General features: G+C 52.4%; 1 protein-coding gene across 1 annotated transcript; it reads left to right on the plus strand.

Annotated features, from left to right (window-relative positions):
• The first annotated feature begins 226 nt into the window (after positions 1–226).
• Draxin (dorsal inhibitory axon guidance protein) lies at positions 227–12,893 on the plus strand. Its single transcript, XM_055615039.1, has 6 exons — positions 227–647; positions 3,475–3,658; positions 6,073–6,203; positions 6,506–6,595; positions 8,259–8,348; positions 12,781–12,893. Exons 1-6 carry the CDS (start codon positions 227–229, stop codon positions 12,891–12,893), a joined length of 1,029 nt encoding a protein of 342 aa, XP_055471014.1.
• Positions 12,894–19,284: the final 6,391 nt, after the last annotated feature.

Consider the following 19,284-nt stretch of genomic DNA (forward strand, 5'->3'; position numbering starts at 1 on the left):
GGATCTCTGTGAATCTGAGGCCAGCCTGGTCTACAGAGTGAGTTCCAGGACAGCCAGGGCTACACAGAGTAAACTTGTCTCGATAAACATACAAACAAACAAGTTAAAAAACAAAAATGTCCCCAGGGAGCAGAGCCTCCTCCACCCCCGTGGGAAAAGCAGTTTGGATAATGGGGTGCCGATGGGTACTGCTCTGATGCTGCCATTTTTCTTTTAGGGAGAGCCAATGGCAGGGTGCTCGGTCCCCAAGCTCCCCATGCTGGTCCTGTTCCTCCTGCTATTTCTGGAGCTCCACGTGGCGGGCACCCTTGCATCTGGGTCCTCTGCCAGGAACCTGCCCGAACCTCACCCTCACCTCCCCAGCTCTGCCCGGTGGGTGCCTCATAGCCGACGGGGCCTGGGTAGGAAGGACAGGGGCTCAGGCATGCCAGGCCGGGCCCAGGAGGGGTCTGTGGTCACCACCCCCAGGCAGGCTTCCCGGATGACACTTGGACAGCACCCTGCCGGCCTTCTTCAGGACAAGGAGCAGCTTCTGGGGCTGGCATTGCCCTACCCAGAGAAGGAGCCCCGACCTCCCGGGTGGGAGAGGGTGAAGAAACGTGGCAGAGAACACAAGAGACGCAGGGACCGGCTGCGGCCGCACCGAGGTATCTGCAGATCCCTGGGGGCCCCGCACCGGGGAGAAGGCTCGTTAAGGCCCCGGAGAGACCATTCAGAGGCCCCCAAGGGATCGAAGTGGGCGCCCTGAAGAGGGGAGGCGTCTTACTAAAGTCAGTGTTCTGGCACAGAGAGGGGCCGGGAGAAGCAGGGGTGGGGACGTGGGGACGGAGGCGGAGAAGAGGCCCTGAGCATAGCCGCTCTGCCTCTTTAGGCGTCAATCTCCCTCCTAAGCCGGGGAAGCCCTACCTCGCATCTGACCCAAATCTACGCGGCTGTAAGCCCTGCGAACCGAGCAGCTGGGACACTTCTTCCCCCGCACACCCTTTAATGAGCTCTGGAACAGAGCTGAGCTTGGGCTCGGAAGTCAGATCTGCGGAAAGTGGTGTCACTCCGCTACTCACTAGCTTGCAGCCTTGGGCAGGTCGCCTTCCTAAGCCTAGGTTTGTCTCTCTGCAAAGTTGCTGCCCAACCTTGCCTTAGAGCTTAGGCTCAGGCGCAGGAGCAATTGCCACTGAACCCACAGCTCTCGAGCCAGCCTCCTCCAGCCCTGAACACCAGTGACCCCGTGTGGTGGTCAGCTGTCAGTCAGGGTGAGGAGATCTGGGGAAACTCTGGGATGGAGGATTCAGAGCAATCAGCCTGTGGCTGCTGGGTTGTGGGGCAAAGCATCGTGGGAGAAACATGGAAATGATGGCCTCATGGTAGCCGGTGGCCAAGAAGAAAAGGAGGAGGAAGAGAGAGAGGCAGATAGACAGAGAGAGGAGGGATGAGAAACGGAAGCGGGAGGAAAGGAGAGACAGCAAGGGAACACCTGGGTCCCCACATCCCCCTCAGAGGCACCTCCAGTTTGACTCAACTTTCTTCCACTAGGCCACACCTCCCAGAAGCCTGGCTGCTTCCAAGTAGAGCCATTGGCTGGAGAATCCATCTTTTTTTAAAAGATTTAAAAATTTTTTTTCTAATTATTCGGATATGTGTGTGGATAAGTGCATACGTGCGCAGGTGCCTTCTGAGGCCTCAGATCCCCAGGAGCTGGAGTTAAAGGAGGGTGTGGACTGCCTGAGGTTGGTGCTGGGAATCGAACTCAGGTCCTCTGAAAGAGCAGTACATGCTCTTCATTGCTAAATCATCTCTCCAGCCTCAAGACCATGCCCTGGATCCTCCCGGGACACCAAAAATGTAACCTGCGGTGTCTCAAGAGAGATGTCACCCTCCCATGCCTACCTCTGTGTTCACTTTCCTTAACATGCTCTGTGCCTCCATTCCCAGAATTCCTATGATCACCCAGGCTGAGCCTCCTTTGGCCCAAACAAACAGTCTCCAATAAACCCAAGCAGCCTCCCTCCACCCCAGCTGGCCCCTCCCCAGCCTCACCTGGCCTGGAGCCTGCACAGACAACCTGGCTACCAAGTCTTTTCATGGGACAAGACTGCTTTTGGGGGTGGAGTAACAGCCACAAATGGGCTGGTGGGGGTGTTTCTCCAGGAAGAAAGTGGAGTGTTCGAAGGCTCCTTCTCCTGCAGATAGTGAGGGGAAGGGCACTCGCCTCCCTGCCGGGTCGGCTGAGACCCCTACATGCCAAGGGCAAGCTTCAGCATAGGCCCTCCTATTCACAGGGCCTGGCTGTGGCGGTCCGGGAGATGTTGATGCCGTGAGGAACAGCAGGAGAGCCCTTAGTTCCCACGAAGCTCCCGGGCTTCAGTGCAGTGGCAGGGCCTCCTGAAGGAAGGTGACATGGTGGCAGGGGACAGATGAAGTCCACAGGCCAGGCCTCATCAGCATTTGTGAGGCCTCGGGCTGACCGGAGTTTATTTCTGCAAAGTGGGCGACACCAAAGGATCCAATAGCTTACAGCTGTGGCTTGTAAGGACAAGTTTAGATGCTCTCCCACCTTTGCCCCTGCGCCCCCTACCCCGACCCTGTGCTTCTGTTCTGGTCTCATTGTTTGTGACCCTGTCCTGACCCTGTACAGTTCCCTCCCCCTCTCACCGTCCCACACCCAAGTGTCTTTGAAGGTTAAAAACATTGGCTTTGGACTCAGGACCGAGGTTCAAATCTACGCTCTGCCATGCATGAGCTATGTGTCCTGGGTGAAATTGCCTAACCTCTCTGGCTTGGGCTCCTCCTCAGTAGCTGAGCAGCAACCCACTTCTCAGTGTTCCTGTAGTAGTTAGGTGAAGTAATTACCATGGAGTAGCTCACTGGGAACCCAGCATATCAGGTGTGTGATAAAGAAGTACGTTGGCTGGACAGTGGCACACTCCTGTAATCCTAGCACTTAGGGATGCAGAGGCAGGCAGATCTCTGTGAGTTCGAGGCCAGCCTGGCCTACAAAGTGAGTCCAGGACAGCCAAGGCTACACAAAGAGAAAGAAAGAAAGAAAGAAAGAAAGAAAGAAAGAAAGAAAGAAAGAAAGAAAGAAAGAAAGAAAGAAAGACGTTGATGGCTGCTCATCGTAACTGAGGAAGAGTGTGTGTGTGTGTGTGTGTGTGTGTGTGTGTGTGTGTGTGTGTAAGCAGTAGCTGTCCTGCCAACTATCTCAAAGGCTTCTCTGCAAGCATAAACCTCCATAAATCTCACCTCCTCCTTCTATGGGTTTTTTTGTCCCTAGTTACCTCCAGGGAACCTCTATTCAGGCTCTACCTGCCTCGTTTCCAGGTCTCTAGCTAGGTAGACAGCAAGGACATTGGCTAGACCAAGGGCTCATGCTGCCCAGAATGTTTTGCTTGCAGCAGAAAAAAACATACTGCCCTGTAGGTGTAGATAAGATGTGAACAGCAGCAGGCGGGTCACCCCATGCTTGCCTTGTCTCAGGCCGAGCCGCCATTCGCGGCCCCAGCTCCCTGATGAAGAAGGCGGACCGCTCTGAAGACCTGATGCTGGAGGCTGTCACCGAGGAGTCTTCCACCAGCCTGGCCCCCAGCATGCTCTTCCTAACCTCGGTGGATGCTGTCAGTCCTAGCACGGAAGAGTCCCGGATCCTGCCTGTCACCTCCCCGTGGCCCCAGGTAGGGGCCCCATGTGGCCATGAATCTGAACTCAATTCTCCCTTAACCGCCTGGCAGGGTTCTCTAGAGGAACAGAACTGATGGAATGAATGTATACATCAAAAGGGAATTTATTTGAGTGGCTCTACAGGCCGTGGTCCTGCTAGTCCAACAGCAGCTATGTCCTGACGGAAAGGCAAGAATCCAAGGCTGGATATCTCAGTGGGCCTTTGGTCTGTGTTGTAATCCTGAAGAAGTAGGTTCTAACACCAGCAAAGGAATGCCTCAGCAGCAGAGTAGATGAACTGGCCAGCAAGAGTAAGGGCAAGCAGGCAACAAGCAAAAGCTTTCTTCTTCCATGTCCCTTCAGTAGGCTGCCAGAAGATGGTGTAGCTCAGATTTAGGGTGGGTCTTCTCACCTCAGACATCCAGTCAGGAAAAATTCCTCACAGGTGTGCCCAGCAGCTCGGGTTTTAGCTGATTCACCCGTTCTGCTTAGGTAGCCAAGGCACAGGAGGGTGGTAGTGGAAGCCATTAAGCTTTGACCCCACCTGGTCTTTTGGCTGAAGAAGGGCTATCAACACCTGGAGGACACGGCCTTGGGGTGTGGGCTGGGGACAGCCAGGAAGCCAGTGCCACCTCAGCATGCTGGTCTCTGCACACACAGAGGTGGGATTCTTGTGGGGAAACTTTAAAGTTAGGGAGAGTTCGGAAAGCAGCCGCAGCGATTTAAAAACCCATGACCTAGAATGGCATAGGCCAGGCAGGAGACTTGTCTGTTCCCCAGCACTAAAAAGGTAAATGGAAGGTGAAGAGGGGGGCTCACACGAGTATGACTGCAGGTGGCTCAGGAGGGGTCAGGAGGGAAGAAGAAGGGGTCAGGAGGTCGCCAGCTCATCCTCTCCTGTGACTTAGAAAAGTCCTCTTTTTCGAGAGTAAAGTCATGCAGCACAGATGTTGTGGCTCACGTCTACAATCCCAACACTTGGGAGACAGAGGCATAACATCACCACAGGATTGAGGCCAGCCTGGGCTACAAAGTGAGACCCTGTCTCAAAACAAAGCACTGGTTTTTTTAAATTGTTGTTGTTGTTTTTTTAATAATTTATTTCATTTTATTTTTTATGTGCACCGGTGAGAGGGTGTGGGTCCCCTGAAAGTGGAGCTACAGACAGGTGTGAGCTGCCATGTGGGTGCTGGGAGCTGAACTTCCTCTGGAAGAGCGGCCAGTGCTCTTAACCACTGAGCCACCTCTCCAGCTCCCTGAAAAGCACTGTCTGTTTTCCAAATGAAGTAACACCATTGACATGCATCAATAATACATATTCTATACTGAGAACATAGAACACAGCGTGCAGCTCTGTTGGTAAAATGCTTCCCAGCACACATGAAGCCCTAGGACTGATTCCCAGCACTTCGTAAAACGGATGTGATGGTGCAGGCCAGTTATCCCAGCATTCAGGAGGCGGAGTCTGAGGATCAGGAGTTTGAGATTGTCCTTGGCTCCACACTGAGTTTCCAGGAAGCCTGGGCTACATGATATCCTGTTTTAGAAAGGGAGGAAAAAAGAAATGGAGAGAGAGGTAGAAAAGAGGCAGCCCACTGCTGTGCTGCTGTTTGGTGAGCTCTTGTTCATCTCCTGCTGTGCCTTGTTTAAACTGAAATTTTTTTTCACTTTAATTATGTGTGTATGTGGGGAAGGTGGTACGTGTACATGGGTGGAGACACCTTTGGAGGCCAGGGGCAACAGAGCCCTTGGAGCTGGAGTTACAGGCGTTTGTGAACTACCCAAAGTGTATGTTGGGGACTGAACTCCGGTCTCGTGCAAGAGCAGTGAGCACTCTCAACTGCTGAGGCAGCTATCCAGCCTTGATAGTGTCTCCTTTGCACACACGTGAGAGAGAGAGAGAGAGAGAGAGAGAGAGAGAGAGAGATCCATACAGGGTTTAGCTCTCCCAGGCATCACTGGCAGGTTGGATCTCATCTCCTGAGCTCCAGGAGACAGCTGTAGGTTTTCTGCATCCTCTTTCTTCATCTCTTGGTCCTGAGAGTTCGGCGAAAGCTGTGGCCATGACCAGTAGTTGTGGTCTGAACCCTAGTGGTCTTGCACGTGAGGACGCAGCCATGGAATCTGGTCCTCTGTAGAATCCAGGATATTGGTCAGGGCTGTGAGTGGAATCGAGGCCTGCATGTGTCTCCACAGTGGGAACACAGAGGAAGGGACAGAGAAACCAACAGTGGGGCCACTTCTGCCCCCTCCCTGATGCCTTTAGAAACGCTGAGCAGATAGACTCAGTCTCCCTAGCTGATTCCGTGACATCTTCAGCATGGATTCCGTGATCCAAGTGCAAAACAAGGTGCCCTCGTCCTTTGGCCTCTGGCCTTGAGAGCCTCTGTTCCCACTGCCTCACATGGAAAGCTCTAGGTCTCCTCGTCTTCTGCAGATACAGCCCAGGTCTGATGGAGAAGTGATGCCCACGCTGGACATGGCCTTATTTGACTGGACAGATTATGAGGACCTAAAGCCAGAGGTCTGGCCCTCTGCAAAGAAGAAAGGTATGTCCAGCTTGCCACCCCACCCCATGCTCCGACTCCTCTCTCCAGCATCTATGAGTGCATCACTGTAAGCTGGACCTGACACTCACTGCAGCAAACAGTATCTTGTGCTTACTGTCCGCTAGTCAGGTCCCATGTCCCTTACAGGGAGATGGGCTATGGGGTATACACTGTGGGCTCCGCTTCAGGGAAGAAAGGGAAGCAGAGAGAGTCTTGTCCAAGTCACAGTGTGGGAGTGGCCGTCTGGCCCTGTGACACCCAAGTCTTGTGCTTAATCTGACCACTAATTTCCTTGTCCCCAGAGAAACACTGGAGTCACTTTACCAGTGACGGCAATGAGACCTCACCAGCTGAGGGGGAACCATGTGACCATCACCAGGATTGCCTGCCAGGTACCCTGGTACCCCAATACCCACCCCTGAGGCACCAGGCTTGGAGGGAATACCAGCAAGGCAACTGAGGCAGGGCTTCCAGCATGGGAGCAAGCCTGAGGGTCATAACCCTTTGTGGACAATACGTAGCAGCTACAGTAACCACTAGCTTCCTGAGGGCCGTTATCATCAGCCACCAATTTCCTGAGAGTCACTACTATACGCTAACTCACAAAACGGCATTGCAGAGAGCTCGGGTGAGAAGGAGAGTGGGCAGGCCTGACTGACTTAGCTCTCAGACAAAGTGAGGCAATTAAGCCCCAGAGAGGCAAAAGGCCCTTTCCAAGGTCACACAGCCTGGGCCAACTTGGTTCCTCAGCTTCTTACCAGAAGCCCATCCTGCCTTGAGTCCGATGATCCACTCCTGACCTTGTCCTTGAATTAACACCCACAGGGTTTAATTTAGTCCCCTCTCATGGCACCGCCTGGCTTTCTGGGAATGGGTTCCATGACACCTTCACCTGTTCAACTGCTCTATTCATCATCTCAGCAGGATAAATACAAGAGGCTGATGTTTGGCTGGAGTCTAAACTGCTGGCCCTGTGGGATCCAGTGGACCTCCCAGAGTAGACTCGGAGGTGGAATTAGAAGCTGTGGTGGGATAACACCTGTCACCAAGCACTTGGGAGGTGGAGGCTTGAGGATCAGAAGTTCAAGGTCATCCTGGTCATACATGGGGAGTGCCAGGCCAGAACCTGTCTTGAGGGGTTACTCTCTGAGGCATTGGTGGTGGGTAACAGTTATTAAAGGCAAGAGAGAAAACAAGTTGACAGAGAAATCTTGGGTCTGATGTCATACTGGCTGAAAGGGAGCTGTGGAGAAAAGCCTTGCCTGTCAGGGAAGCCCCATGATGGACAGAGTGCTGGCCCTGGTTTCTGCTATGCTGGCCGTTGTCTGGAGCTGCTGAGGAAGTGGTGGTTGGAACATGGGCCAAGGTGGCCCCTGAAACTGCCCTCAGCAGGAGACCAGTGATGTCTCTTTTTGCCACTAAATAATGAGTGTTTTGGGAGATGGGGACAGAGAGACGCAAGCAGCCATCTCTATGGCACCATATTAGCAGCATATTCTGCAAAATAGTAGCCAGTTGGCATTGTAGAAGACAGACACCAGCCCAGACAGGCTGTCTCTTCCTACATCACTGTGAAGAAAAGGCTAGAATCAGGGCTGACAGGATGGAACTTGGAAGCTAGCTCTGTAGTGGCCAGAGATGCCTCAGGCCTGCGTAGGCTAGCCAAGCCACCCAAGCTTCAGTTTCTCCATCTGTCCAAGGGGATGTTGGAGTCCATGATCCCTGAGGTCCCTCACAACTCTCAGCCGACTCCACCTCTGGTACACCCCAGCTACTACAACCCCATCCTGGGAGGTGAACCCCACACCACCTTTGATCCTCACATGATCAATCAAGTGGCCCATCTGGGGAGGCTCAGTTCTCTGCCGCTTGCCTCTGGGGGCTTCGTCCGTGACATCCAGCAGCAGTCCCGGCCCAGAGCCTTGCACACCAGATGGCCTGGTAGGGCATGGCCTGCCACACGTTTGATGGATCTCCTGTCCGGTGGGACTCCGCAGGGCGGCAGGGAGGAGCCGCTCGGCTTGGCTGACCACATGTGGCTTGCTGTGTTGCCAGGAACTTGCTGTGACCTCCGGGAACATGTCTGCACGCCCCACAACCGCGGCCTCAACAACAAATGTTTTGATGACTGTATGTGCATGGAAGGTCAGTCTGGACTCTGGAAGGGGGACAGGTGCCCCCAGCCCCGACACACACAGTGCTCCTGGAACCATGAAGCCTTTGTTGTCCAGCCAGCTCTGCAATGAGAGGGGCATGAGGTTTCCTGGCAGAGGGTGGATGTGGGTGGAGGGGCCTGGGAAGAGGGAGTGGGCAGGAGAAGCCCCTGGGAGCTGAAGGCACCAGTAGGAACAGCTTTGCTGGGGCCTTCCAATCTGCCAGCTCCATGCGTCTCCTGGCATCATCTCTCAGATTTGTATTTCTCGACTCTTGAAATACAAGCTGGTGTGATCACTCGGGATCAGGACTGGGAGAAGGGAGGAGACAAAGGTGTATATCTCTTTAAAGAATATCCAACCTGAGAAGGCAGCAGCTTCTCAGCAGAACTCTAGATAGGAGTGAGATGGTGAGGAGCGGGAGCTGGGTGGGTTTCCTGGCAGTCACAGGGAAGGGTTTACTGTTTAACACCCTAGCATCCACCCCAGATGGAAGGGTGTGTCCAGTGCGCACACATGTCCATTGGTGCCGGCTCTGTGTTCAGTCCTTTCTTCCCTGGAAATGTTCTGAGGCAGAGATGTGCTGGGTTACACAGGCTGGCCTCAAACTCATGATCCTCCTGCCTCAGTTTCTCATGCAGCTGGAATTGTGGGTCTATAGCACTACGCCGCTGGCTCTCTCTTTCTGCTTCCTTCTTTGTTTTTGGAGGGGGTGGTATTTTATTTTATCACAGAAAGGAGTGAGGAGAGAGAGGGAAAAAGAGGAGAGGAGAAAAGAGGGAAAAGAGAAGGAAATGAAAAGGAAGAGAAATAATTGGCTATGGTGGAACACACTTGCACAATCCCAGCCCTTGAGAGGCTGAGGTGTGTGTGTGTTGGGGCAGGGAGGATTGTAAGTTTGAGGCCAGCTTAGAGTACACATAACACCTTGCTAGGAAAAAAAAAATAAAGCAGAGCTAGGAATTGGCTCAGCATGTAATATAGAGGGCTTAACCTGCAGGCCTGATGCCCTGTGTTCATTCCTGGAACCCCTGTAAAGGTGGAAGAGGAGAACCAACCAAAGTTGTCTTTTGACCTTCACCTGCACTGTGATATGTGTGCACATTTGCTTATACGATAAACAGAATAATTAAATAGAAGAGACCAAAAAAAGAGGAAAGGGATTTAGGGAGGAGGGAATGAGGGGGAAGAGAAGAGGAGAGGCGAGGAGAGGGGAGGGGAAGGGAGGGAGAGGAGAGGCGAGGAGAAGAGAGGGGAAGGGAGGGAGAGGAGAGGAGAGGAGAGGAGAGGAGAGGAGAGGAGAGGAGAGGAGGAGAGAAAAGAAGGGAGAGCAATGATGCCATCAGCCTGTGATTCTAGCTGTTTGAAAGGCAGGAGGGTCATGCTTTTGGGGCTAGCCTCTGCAACTGGCTCTGCCTCAGAACTTTTTTTTTTTTTTTTTTTTTTTTTTTAGACAAAGTCTTCTCAGGTAAACTTGGCTATCCTGGAACTCACTCTGTAGACCAGGCTGGCCTTGAACTCACAGATATACAACTGCCTCTGGGGATTACAGGTGTGTGCCACTGGGCATGGCTTTAAAGAAAAAAAATTAAAAAGCTAGATGAAGGAGAAAGGTAGAAAAATAATTTTAATTGTGTCTTCAGAAAATTTTTCAGAGCCACACTAAAGTAGCCATGGCCTCCGAAGCACCAGGTTCCCGTCACTGAACATCAATAAGGACCAGCATGTGGCCCTGTCACCTCCACACACTTCCCTTGTTTTGATATAATCTTTATTTATTTATGCAATATTCATTTCAGCACGCAACTTTGAGAGATAAGCACGCTTTTAAAAACAAGGTGTCTAAACTGACAAGTCAACCGATACTTAACCTGCATTCCAGGCTCTGAGGATGGGATCTTTCCCAGCAGCTTTGTGAACCTGAGTCACACTCTAAGTCTAGTTCACAGCAACAGGAGAGCCTGCACCGCCATCTCCACTCCTGTGTTACATTCCAGTGAGATGAGAAGACCAGAAACAAAGCCATAGATATGCTCGCTCTGGAGCCAGGCCTGGAGCCACACGCCTGTGCCTCTCAGCACTCCAGAGGTAGAGAGATAGGAGATTCATGGGTTCAAGGTCATCCTCAGGTACAGATGGAGTCCCATTCAGGGAAGCCTGGGTTATAGAGGGCTTTGTATCTATCCCAAACACCCTTCTTCCACCCACCCACCCATCAAAAAGGAAAAAAGAGAAAGAAAAGGTCCTGGAAAGTCATAAGTTCTGTAAAGAAAGCCTGGGAGGTTGGTAGGTGCCTTGCAGGGTGTTATATAGAGTCCTTAGGAAGAAGGGAAAGAGTGGGTGATGGAGGTAGAAAAATGGGCCCAAGGGACTCTGATAGGAGGCAAAAGGTAAGGGCAGGGACCTTGGGCAAGAAGAGTCTGGCATGGCAAATAGTGACCCCTGGAGAAGGTTACGAGGGAGATGAAACTTCAGGAAGAACTGCCCTGACTTTGTGGCCCTTGTTTGGATTTTGTTTTGTTAGTGATTGGAAGTAATGCCCACCCTTAAGCACAGGAGTCAATGGTCTGTCCTCTGGACTTAAAAGATCTGTCTGTGGCTGACAGTGAGGCTCAGCTTGGCTTGCTTAGCACACACTAGGCCCTGGATTCTAGTCTAGTGCCAGTCAAAACTGGGTAGGGCACTATCTAAGCACTTGGGAAGGGAAGGCTGGGGGATCTCGAGTTCAAGGTCATTCTCAGTTGGCCAGTCTAGAATACATGAGACCCTGTGGCCGCAGAGAAAGTTATCTCTAATTGCAGGGCTGGGGACAGTTGAGGACGGGGAACAGGCTGGAAGGGTAGAAAGGTAGAGACTGACAGAGTGAGGACATCTTGTAAGATGCTGTTCCCTGTGTTCAGAGCATAGGCCAGTTCACAGAGAAGGGACGGAGCCCTGCGGATCCTCCTGAAGTATTAAACCCAGGGACCAAGGCTGGAACTCAGCAGGTCAGGCCAGCCAGGGGGTTGGAAGCTCCCAAGGGCTTCCGTGGTCACTCAAACGTTCCTGCTCCTGACTACTGTGGCCAAGTGCTGAGCCTTGGAGCCAGGGCCTGCTTAGCTGGCAGAGTGCTTGCCTATCTGCTAAAAGCCTTGGGTCCCCCACCCCGGACCCTATGAAACTAGGCTTGGTGGCACACACCTGTTATCCCAGTTCTTGGAGATAGGAGGATCAAGAGTTCAAGGTCATTCTTAGCTACATAGCAAGTGTGAGGCCAGCCTAGGTTATTGAAACCTAACAAACTCTAGGCTTCCAATCACAAACTTCCGAGCAGCCCCTTTGCCCTCCAGCTGATGATGTAAGTGGATCATGAGATACCCTTGACCCCTGTGGTCACTCTGACCCTGAGATGCAGGGGTCTCTTAGGCCACAGGGATATCTCTTTCCCTGTGATCAGGAGGATGTGACCTACCAGGACCTTAAATGAAAAACATCTAGTCACATCTCAGGTTGACTAGACAGACCCAATAGACAGAGCCATGGGCTGTGTGTGTGTGTGTGTGTGTGTGTGTGTGTGTGTGTGTTTGCATTTATGTATGTATAGGATATGTGAGTGTGCTTGTGTATAGGTGTGCGTGTGCCAGGCCCGTGTGTGGAGATCAGAGGACAACCCTAGGTGTCAGTCTCTGCCTTCCCCCTCATTTGAGACGGGTCTCTTGTTTGCTGCAGTGTGTGCCAGCTTGCCAAGGAGTCTCCCATTGTGTCTTAGAAGTTTTGCAATCCCTTGCACGGACACTGCCAAGTCCAGCTCTTTAGAGGGGTTCTGGGGACCTGAACACGGGTCCTAATGTTTGTTGAACAACCACTTTACCTCTGGGATATCTCCCCAGTGGGTGAGAGATTTGTTTTCTTGCTTCCTGGGCCTCGTGCGTTCTACAGTTGACCTGCAGCCTCAGTCTTTCATTTGCTCATTTATTATTTTTATTATTATTATTATTTTTTTTTTTTTTAGTTAGGGTCTCACTATGTAACCTTGGCTGGCCTAGAACTTGTTCTATAGACCAGGGTGGCCTCAGACTCAGAGATTTGCTTCCCAAATGCTGGGATTAAAGGGTGGGCCACCATGCTCAATTTTTTTTTTTTTTTAAACAGATGAAGTCGTGTGTAGTTCAGTGATAGTGTATTGAATATTCACAAGCCCCGGATTCAACATTTAGGTTTTTTGTTTGTTTGTTTGTTTGTTTCTCTGGCCGGCCTCAAACTAAACTCAAACCTACTGCCTCAGCCTCCTGAATGTTGGGATTATAAGCCTCTGTGACCAGCCCAGTTCTTTAAACGTCTTTTCAGACGCGGTGGAGTTGAGGGACCATCTGTGCAGGATGGAGGGGAAGAAAAGGGAAGGACAGTCACCCTCAGCTCTGACTCCCTTGCCTCCTTCCACTCAGGGCTGCGTTGCTATGCCAAATTCCACCGAAACCGCAGGGTCACTCGGAGGAAGGGTCGCTGCGTGGAACCTGAGACAGCCAACGGGGACCAGGGATCCTTCATCAACGTCTAGCGCCGACGTCGTGCCTCCCCACCGGCCCGGGGTCTGAGCCAGGGAGGTGTGGACAAACAGGACCTTGTTAGTAACAGCTCGGCTTGGGGCTGAGGAGGGGAACCGATGGCTGTTGCAGGAGCTGGTCTAGTACGCTTGCCCCCAAGCGGGAGGGCGGCTCGGCTGAGAGCCGCTGTGCACCGCGCCCGCCACCCACTGCCCACCGCTGGCCGCGCTGAGACCCACACAGCTCGCGGATCCTGCTCTACGCGGTGGCAGTGTCGAGCGCGCCCTCTTCCGCTCGACACCAGCATTGTAGCATTTGGGAAAGGGGAGGTTTCCGGTCCCTGAAAGGATTGGGAAGACAGGGGACACCTGATTGGAGTGGATCTGGAATGCTGTCACAGGCAAAGCACCTGTGCATTTTTCCTGAATTTCCACAGAGAACGTGGTAAGAGAGCACTGAAGCACACCTGATTTGCATGACGTGTGAGGGTCGCACAGCAGCCACGATCCAGTTTGGGCGGCAGAGAAACTTGATTTGACTGACCTCAGCCTTTCCCAGCAAAGGTTTATCGTCTTCTTGAGAGACAGAGTCTCGCTCTTTGGCTAGGCCAGAAACCCCGACAATCCTCCTGCCTCAGTCCTCCAAATACTGGGATTATAGGCGTGGGTCAGCATGTTTGGCAGGTCCTTTAGAAAGGAAACATTAGGGCTTGGATGTGGCTAGGTTTGTAACATGCTTGCCTTGAGTTGGTGAACCCTGCCCGGGCTTCCACCTTCAAGCATGGTGTCTAAGAAGGCGAGCAGAGGCAGGAGGAGCAGAAGCTAAAAGTCATCTTTGGCTGCATAACAAGTGGGGGCAAGGCTACAGGAGACTTGAGCAAAACAAAATAAGCCGTTTGCCTAGGCTGCACAGGCCCTGGGTCTGATCCCCACTCTGTCTCCTCCATTCCCTCAGCCCCTACACAGGGCACCTGCCTTCAGGTGAAGAATGGTCCCCGTGGATGGATCCTTCCAACTGACAGGTGCCAATCACAGTCATGAAGGGACTGGGGAAGCAGTAGCTTCTCTCTTGGACCCATGGCCCTGACCATCCAGCCCGGGGACACTGGGGTATGCCCTCCTAAGCTGTCCTCGGACTTTCTACCCCCCTGGAAAGGCATGCCCATACGCTACCACGTGCTCCCCTGACATACTGTTTAGTGATTCCCAAACTCCCTGAGACCATCTCTGGACTCCATCCCTCCGTGTCAGCAGCAATGCCCTTGGAAAGTGGGGCCACCTCAGACTGGGGCACAGTGTGAAGCACCCCCACAGGCTGGAATCCTGATGATAACCCCACCATTACCATCACCACCCAGAACATGTGTCAGCAGATCTGGCCCGAGGAGCTTTCTCAGGCTCCTTTAGATCCCTGCACCTGGCATCCCGACCTCCTGGTTAACTTTTGCGAAGGACAAAAGCCACCCCTGCCCAAGCCCTCCTCAGCCTGGACCACATCCATGGGATGTCAGGGCTGTTTACTGCTCTGGGGTAACCAGTCTGGTCCAGGGATCAGGTACCAAGGAAAGCAGGCAGATCTAGAAGAAATCAAATATGCTTGTTCTTCTTTCCCAAGCTGGGTCTGATAGGCCTGGGAAAGAAGGGGGGGAGGGGGCAGGGCCAGAGCCGGCAGGATCAAAGCAGCAGTGGGAAAGCAAATCCTAATACAGATTTATTTTCCTTTTTGTAGTACCAGGACCTTGCATGTTCCAGGCAAGCACTATGCTGCTGACCTACATGCTGACTGGTCCAGGCTTCATCTCCAGAGCTCCCCAGGGGGGCTGCCATGGCAGCCAGGGCTAAGAACCCTGCGCCTCTGTCCTCCCAACTGCTGTAAACAGCCTGCTTCTCCTCTCATGTTTTGCTGACCTTAGGGAAGTTACTTCAGGTCTCTGTGCCTTGACTTTTCATCTGGGAAATGCAAATGCCTGATTCTTAGCAGGTGTTTAAAACAGTGCCTGGCCCATAACACACACGCACACACACCTAGAGTGCCAGTTAAGCAATTTCAGCAATCCAGTCCTTCTCTTCCACAGTGATCCAACACTTACTCAAAAAAGAAAAAAAGAAAATTGGTGTCTCACTATACAGCCTTAGCTGGCCTGAAATTCGGGATGTAGACTGGCTTGGCCTGGAACTCACAGAGCTCTGCCTGCCTCTGCTGGGATTGAAGGGCTGCCTCACCACACCCAGTTCAGGATGCTTTCTTTGGTTGCTCCGAAGGGAACTTCATCAATCCCAGCACTCGGGAGGCAGAAGCAGGTGAATCTCTGTGAGGTTGAGGCCAGTCTGGTGTACATAGAGAGTTCCAGGGCAGCCAGAGCTATGTAGAGAGACCCCCACTCAACAAACAGCAACAACAAGAAAATACAAACTACACTCCACAAGACAAATTCATGGCTCTGGGGAAGCATCCAGATTCCCACCCTGAAGCCGAGCTGGAAGAGCTGGTGGCTGTGCAACAGGTTTGTGAGGGTAAAGGTGGCCCTGGTGGAGGGCTGAGCGGGGAGGGGCAAGAGGAGGCTAACAGCGGCCCAGACAGACACCTGAGCGAAAGCCTCAAGGACACTCTGACAAATGCCCACTGTCTCCAGACAGGACTATTTTTTTTCTGCGTGTTTGGTGATAGGAAAGGTTGTTCTACTCCCATGGCTGGTGCAAAGGGCTGAGGGTCCAATGAATGGAGATGCAAACTTCAAAGGAAACCTTCAAAGGCCCTTGCCTGCCCTTTAAGAAATTCAAATTCCAAAAGCACGCCTGTTCTGCCACAGGCTGGCAAGGCCTTTCCCAAGCCTCCTTCAGCCGCTCCCAGGCTCCCTCTGCAGCTGCTGACAATGAGCATCTAAGTTACCTACGAGGGGTGTGTCTAGAAACTAAGGAACCAGGAGCCCTGGGTGTCAGGAAAGAGAGGTTCTGAGAGGCCAATAGCTGAAGGCTCCTCTTCCGGGGTTCTTGGAGCTGGACTAGAATAACACTGGCCTTCCATTACAGCCTTCATGCTCACAGACCATAGTGAGTGTGTGTTACAGGCCACACTGATTGTGTGCGCACAGAAAAGGTGGTCAGGGTGAGCTGGATGCGTGCAGAACAAGAGCTTTACACTGCGGGAGTGAGGTTTCCAAATCCCAAGGAAGAGCAGGATCTGGGACAGATCCATGGCCAAGCTCCTTCTGGTTGCTGAGGCCCAGCAATCGCCTGGGAGTCTGGTGAAGCACAGCTTCCTTCCACCATCCCCAGGCTCCTTCTGCGGCTGCCGACTAGGAGCATCTGTACGAGCTGCAATAAGCATGTTTAGTAAGTAAGGAACCAGGAAGGAGTCTTGGGTGCCAGGAAAGTGGGCCCCACCCCACACCTACTGAACCACAGCACAGGAGTGCCCCCACCCCTGGCATCTGGCTTCTAACACATTCTCCATTCTCTTGGATGTGGTGGGTATCATAGGTCCGGGATACAGACAGAAGATGGATGCTTTTGGGGGAGGGACACTTGCACAATCCAGCCTTCCTGCATTCACTATGGCTTGATGATTCTGAAGTCTGCGTCCCAGCAACTTACCAACAAGGACAAGCTCTACGATCCAAGACCCGCCTTCTGGGCTGTCATCGGGCTCTGCTTGGAGGACCCCAGGTAGGGCTCCTAGGCCTGGAGCCTCCATTGTTGAACTTTTGGATTCTTGGAAAATTCCTGGGAGCGCTGTAGCTCCTCCTCAAAATGTGGGAGCAGCAAGGGAGGGGTGCTGTGCCTTGGTTTATGATGCCATGTTGCATGTATTCTCCAAGCTGTAAATAAAGAGGGGACAGTTGCTAAGCCACTTCTTGTCCCTGTTCTTCAGGGAGATGGTCTGGCTGGCTGGCAAGGAGCATTGCCAGAGCCTTGAGAGGGTACCCTATGTGTCCTGTAGTCATTTCCTATTCATTGACTCCACGTACTTGACTGAGTGAGCAAGCAAGGCAAATGTGGTCCCTCCCTCACCTGGACCTCATCCATCACTTGGGTCCTTTAGTTGGCTATCCGGGTCTGCAGGGTTGGAGCAGCTGGGCTTCCCAAAGGGACGGAGGGACTGGCCACAGCAGGCTGGCCAGCAGCAGCCACCAGCGTCGGCATGGTGCAAACAAAGCACTGTCGGTCCTGCAAATCAAAACGACCCTGAGATTTCACCTTACGCCCTTGGCAGGGCCTGGGAAGGCTCGGATGCCATCCTGGGAAAGCTCGTGGGCTGCTGGCAGTGGCCCTGCTTGGCACCCAAGAGGACATCTCTTATCTGGGTGCCGTTCCTGCCAGTACCACCCGTCTGCTCACCAGGTCCTCTCAGTTCTGGCTGATCACAGTTCTGGCTCCAGCGGCAATTACTTTGATATCCCGAGGCTGAGCCTGAGCCCAGACACTTTTAGAGCCTGGTGTTCCTGAAAGACTTCCCCTCCCAGCTGGGCAGAGTGGGTGGGGCTACCAGCTTTCCCAATTCTAGGGTTTCTTAAATCATGGGCCCTTCCATCCGACTCCAGCATCATTCAAGATGACACAGGGCCTCTGGCTCTGGCTCTAGAGTGCTCCTAGACCTTGGCCCGTTTTGTTTTAGTACTACAGAGCCCTACACCAAGCCCCTCTTACTGTGTCCCTGCCCAGTGAGCCAAGATACTCCAGCTGAGGGCGGCTCTAGGAGACCAAACCCAGAATGCCCCATTCCTACAGACATGAAAAGTCATGCCCTCTCTATTCCAATTGCCATTGGGTGGCATGGAAGCAGATGCTGTGTGCCAATAAAACTTTATTGCCATAAAAGAGCAATGGGCCAGATTTGGTCTATAAATTACTCACTGATCTTGGACCTCTAGTCAGTGGCTGCAGAAAGGCCTATGGCTTCCTAACACGCTTTCTGTTGTTTTGGAAAGCTAACTTAAAAATCTGTTTCTAGCTATTAGTGGTCCTGAGATAAAGGACCGAAGCCAGAGTGTCAGCAGCCTCAGGCTACAGGCCTCAGAGGTCAGGCAGCTGCATTGGAGGCTGCTGTGTTGGCTTGCTTCACAGAACCAAAACGGCCTGGTGGCTCAATGCCTACAACCCCAGCAGGTGGGTGGTGGAGGCAGGAGGATCAGAAAGTCAAGGTCACCTTCTGCTGGATAATGACTCTGTCTCAAAACAAAACAAAAATCAGAGAAAAGAAACCCCAACAGGTATTTATAGTCACATACTTTTAAATAGCCGTGTTTATATGTTGTACATATATGTATCTGTGTGCACATTTCAACACACACAGCTTTATTTTATTTTGAGCACTTGGGCTGTCTAGACTGTGCATACTGGCAAGTCCACAATCTGTAGGACAGGCTGGCAGGCCAGAAACTGAGGCAGAAATTAGTGTCGCCTAAGGCCAGACTTCTCCGAAGCCTCCATTTTTGGTTTTAAAGCCTTCAACACAAAAACCCTGCCCACCGCAGAGGCCCTAGAGCTTGGCTCCCCAGCCCATCACAACACCTGGACATGGGGCAAAGCCTCTCTGAGAAAAGGTGTGATTCTGGGATTCCTTGCTCTGTGGGGCATCCCAAGCTTTGGCAGTGGCTGGGGCTATTATCTGTGTGGGCTTCTGTGCCTGGAGTGCCCAGGACATGAAATCCCAGTCAGGGGATGGGGAGAGGGCAGAGTGAGTGGGTAGGAAATGACTAAACTAAATGTGTACAGTGGCCCACACCTGTAATCCCAGCACTCAGGGAGACAGAGGCAGGCAGATCTCTGTGAGTTCAAGGCCAGCCTGGACAGCCAAAGCTACACAAGAGAAACCCTGTCTAGACAAAACAAAGCACAAAAAGAAAAGAAGAAAAAGAAGAAGAAGAAGAAGAAGAAGAAGAAGAAGAAGAAGAAGAAGAAGAAAAAGAAGAAGAAGAAGGAGGAGGAGGAGGAGGAGGAGGAGGAGGAGGAGGAGGAGGAGGAGGAGAAATGACTAAACATTTTGTTCCTTTTTCATCTTTATCTTCAGATCACCCCTGCACATCTCCTGAAATTCCTATGTGCATACAGGAAGCAGGATGCCTAGGTTCTTTGGGCTCTTGTGACTGGTCAGTGCAGCCTGGTCCATGTGGTCCTGAGCTGCCTTCCTGTGTCCTCGACCTTAACCTTGTAGTGGTGCCTGGTACGGAGAGGAGAAGGATTCTTGTGAACCCAGCCACAGCTTCTGGTTGTTGGAGGAAGCTCCCACCCTCCTTGTAACTAAAAGTGCTTGGAGTGTCTTTACAGAGGAGATAAATTAAGGTGCAGAGAAATACAGGTCTCTCTAGTCATTTCGCCAGAGTGGTGCTAAGCTAGCCTGTGGTAGACCTGGAGGCTTTGCCGGAGTCTGACTCCAAAGCTAGATCCTATGTCCATGAGCCCTTGG

Source organism: Psammomys obesus, unplaced genomic scaffold, assembly GCF_907164565.1.
Source record: "Psammomys obesus unplaced genomic scaffold, mPsaObe1.curated_primary_1811, whole genome shotgun sequence".
NCBI lineage: Eukaryota > Metazoa > Chordata > Mammalia > Rodentia > Muridae > Psammomys > Psammomys obesus.

Excerpts from the sequence above, each read along its gene's own strand:
- Draxin (XM_055615039.1), top strand. The coding sequence starts at position 227 with ATGGCAGGGTGCTCGGTCCCCAAGCTCCCCATGCTGGTCCTGTTCCTC. Across the intron at positions 6,204-6,505 it reads GCCCTCTGCAAAGAAGAAAG|AGAAACACTGGAGTCACTTT; the intron begins GTATGTCCAGCT and ends CCTTGTCCCCAG. Across the intron at positions 6,596-8,258 it reads TCACCAGGATTGCCTGCCAG|GAACTTGCTGTGACCTCCGG; the intron begins GTACCCTGGTAC and ends CTGTGTTGCCAG.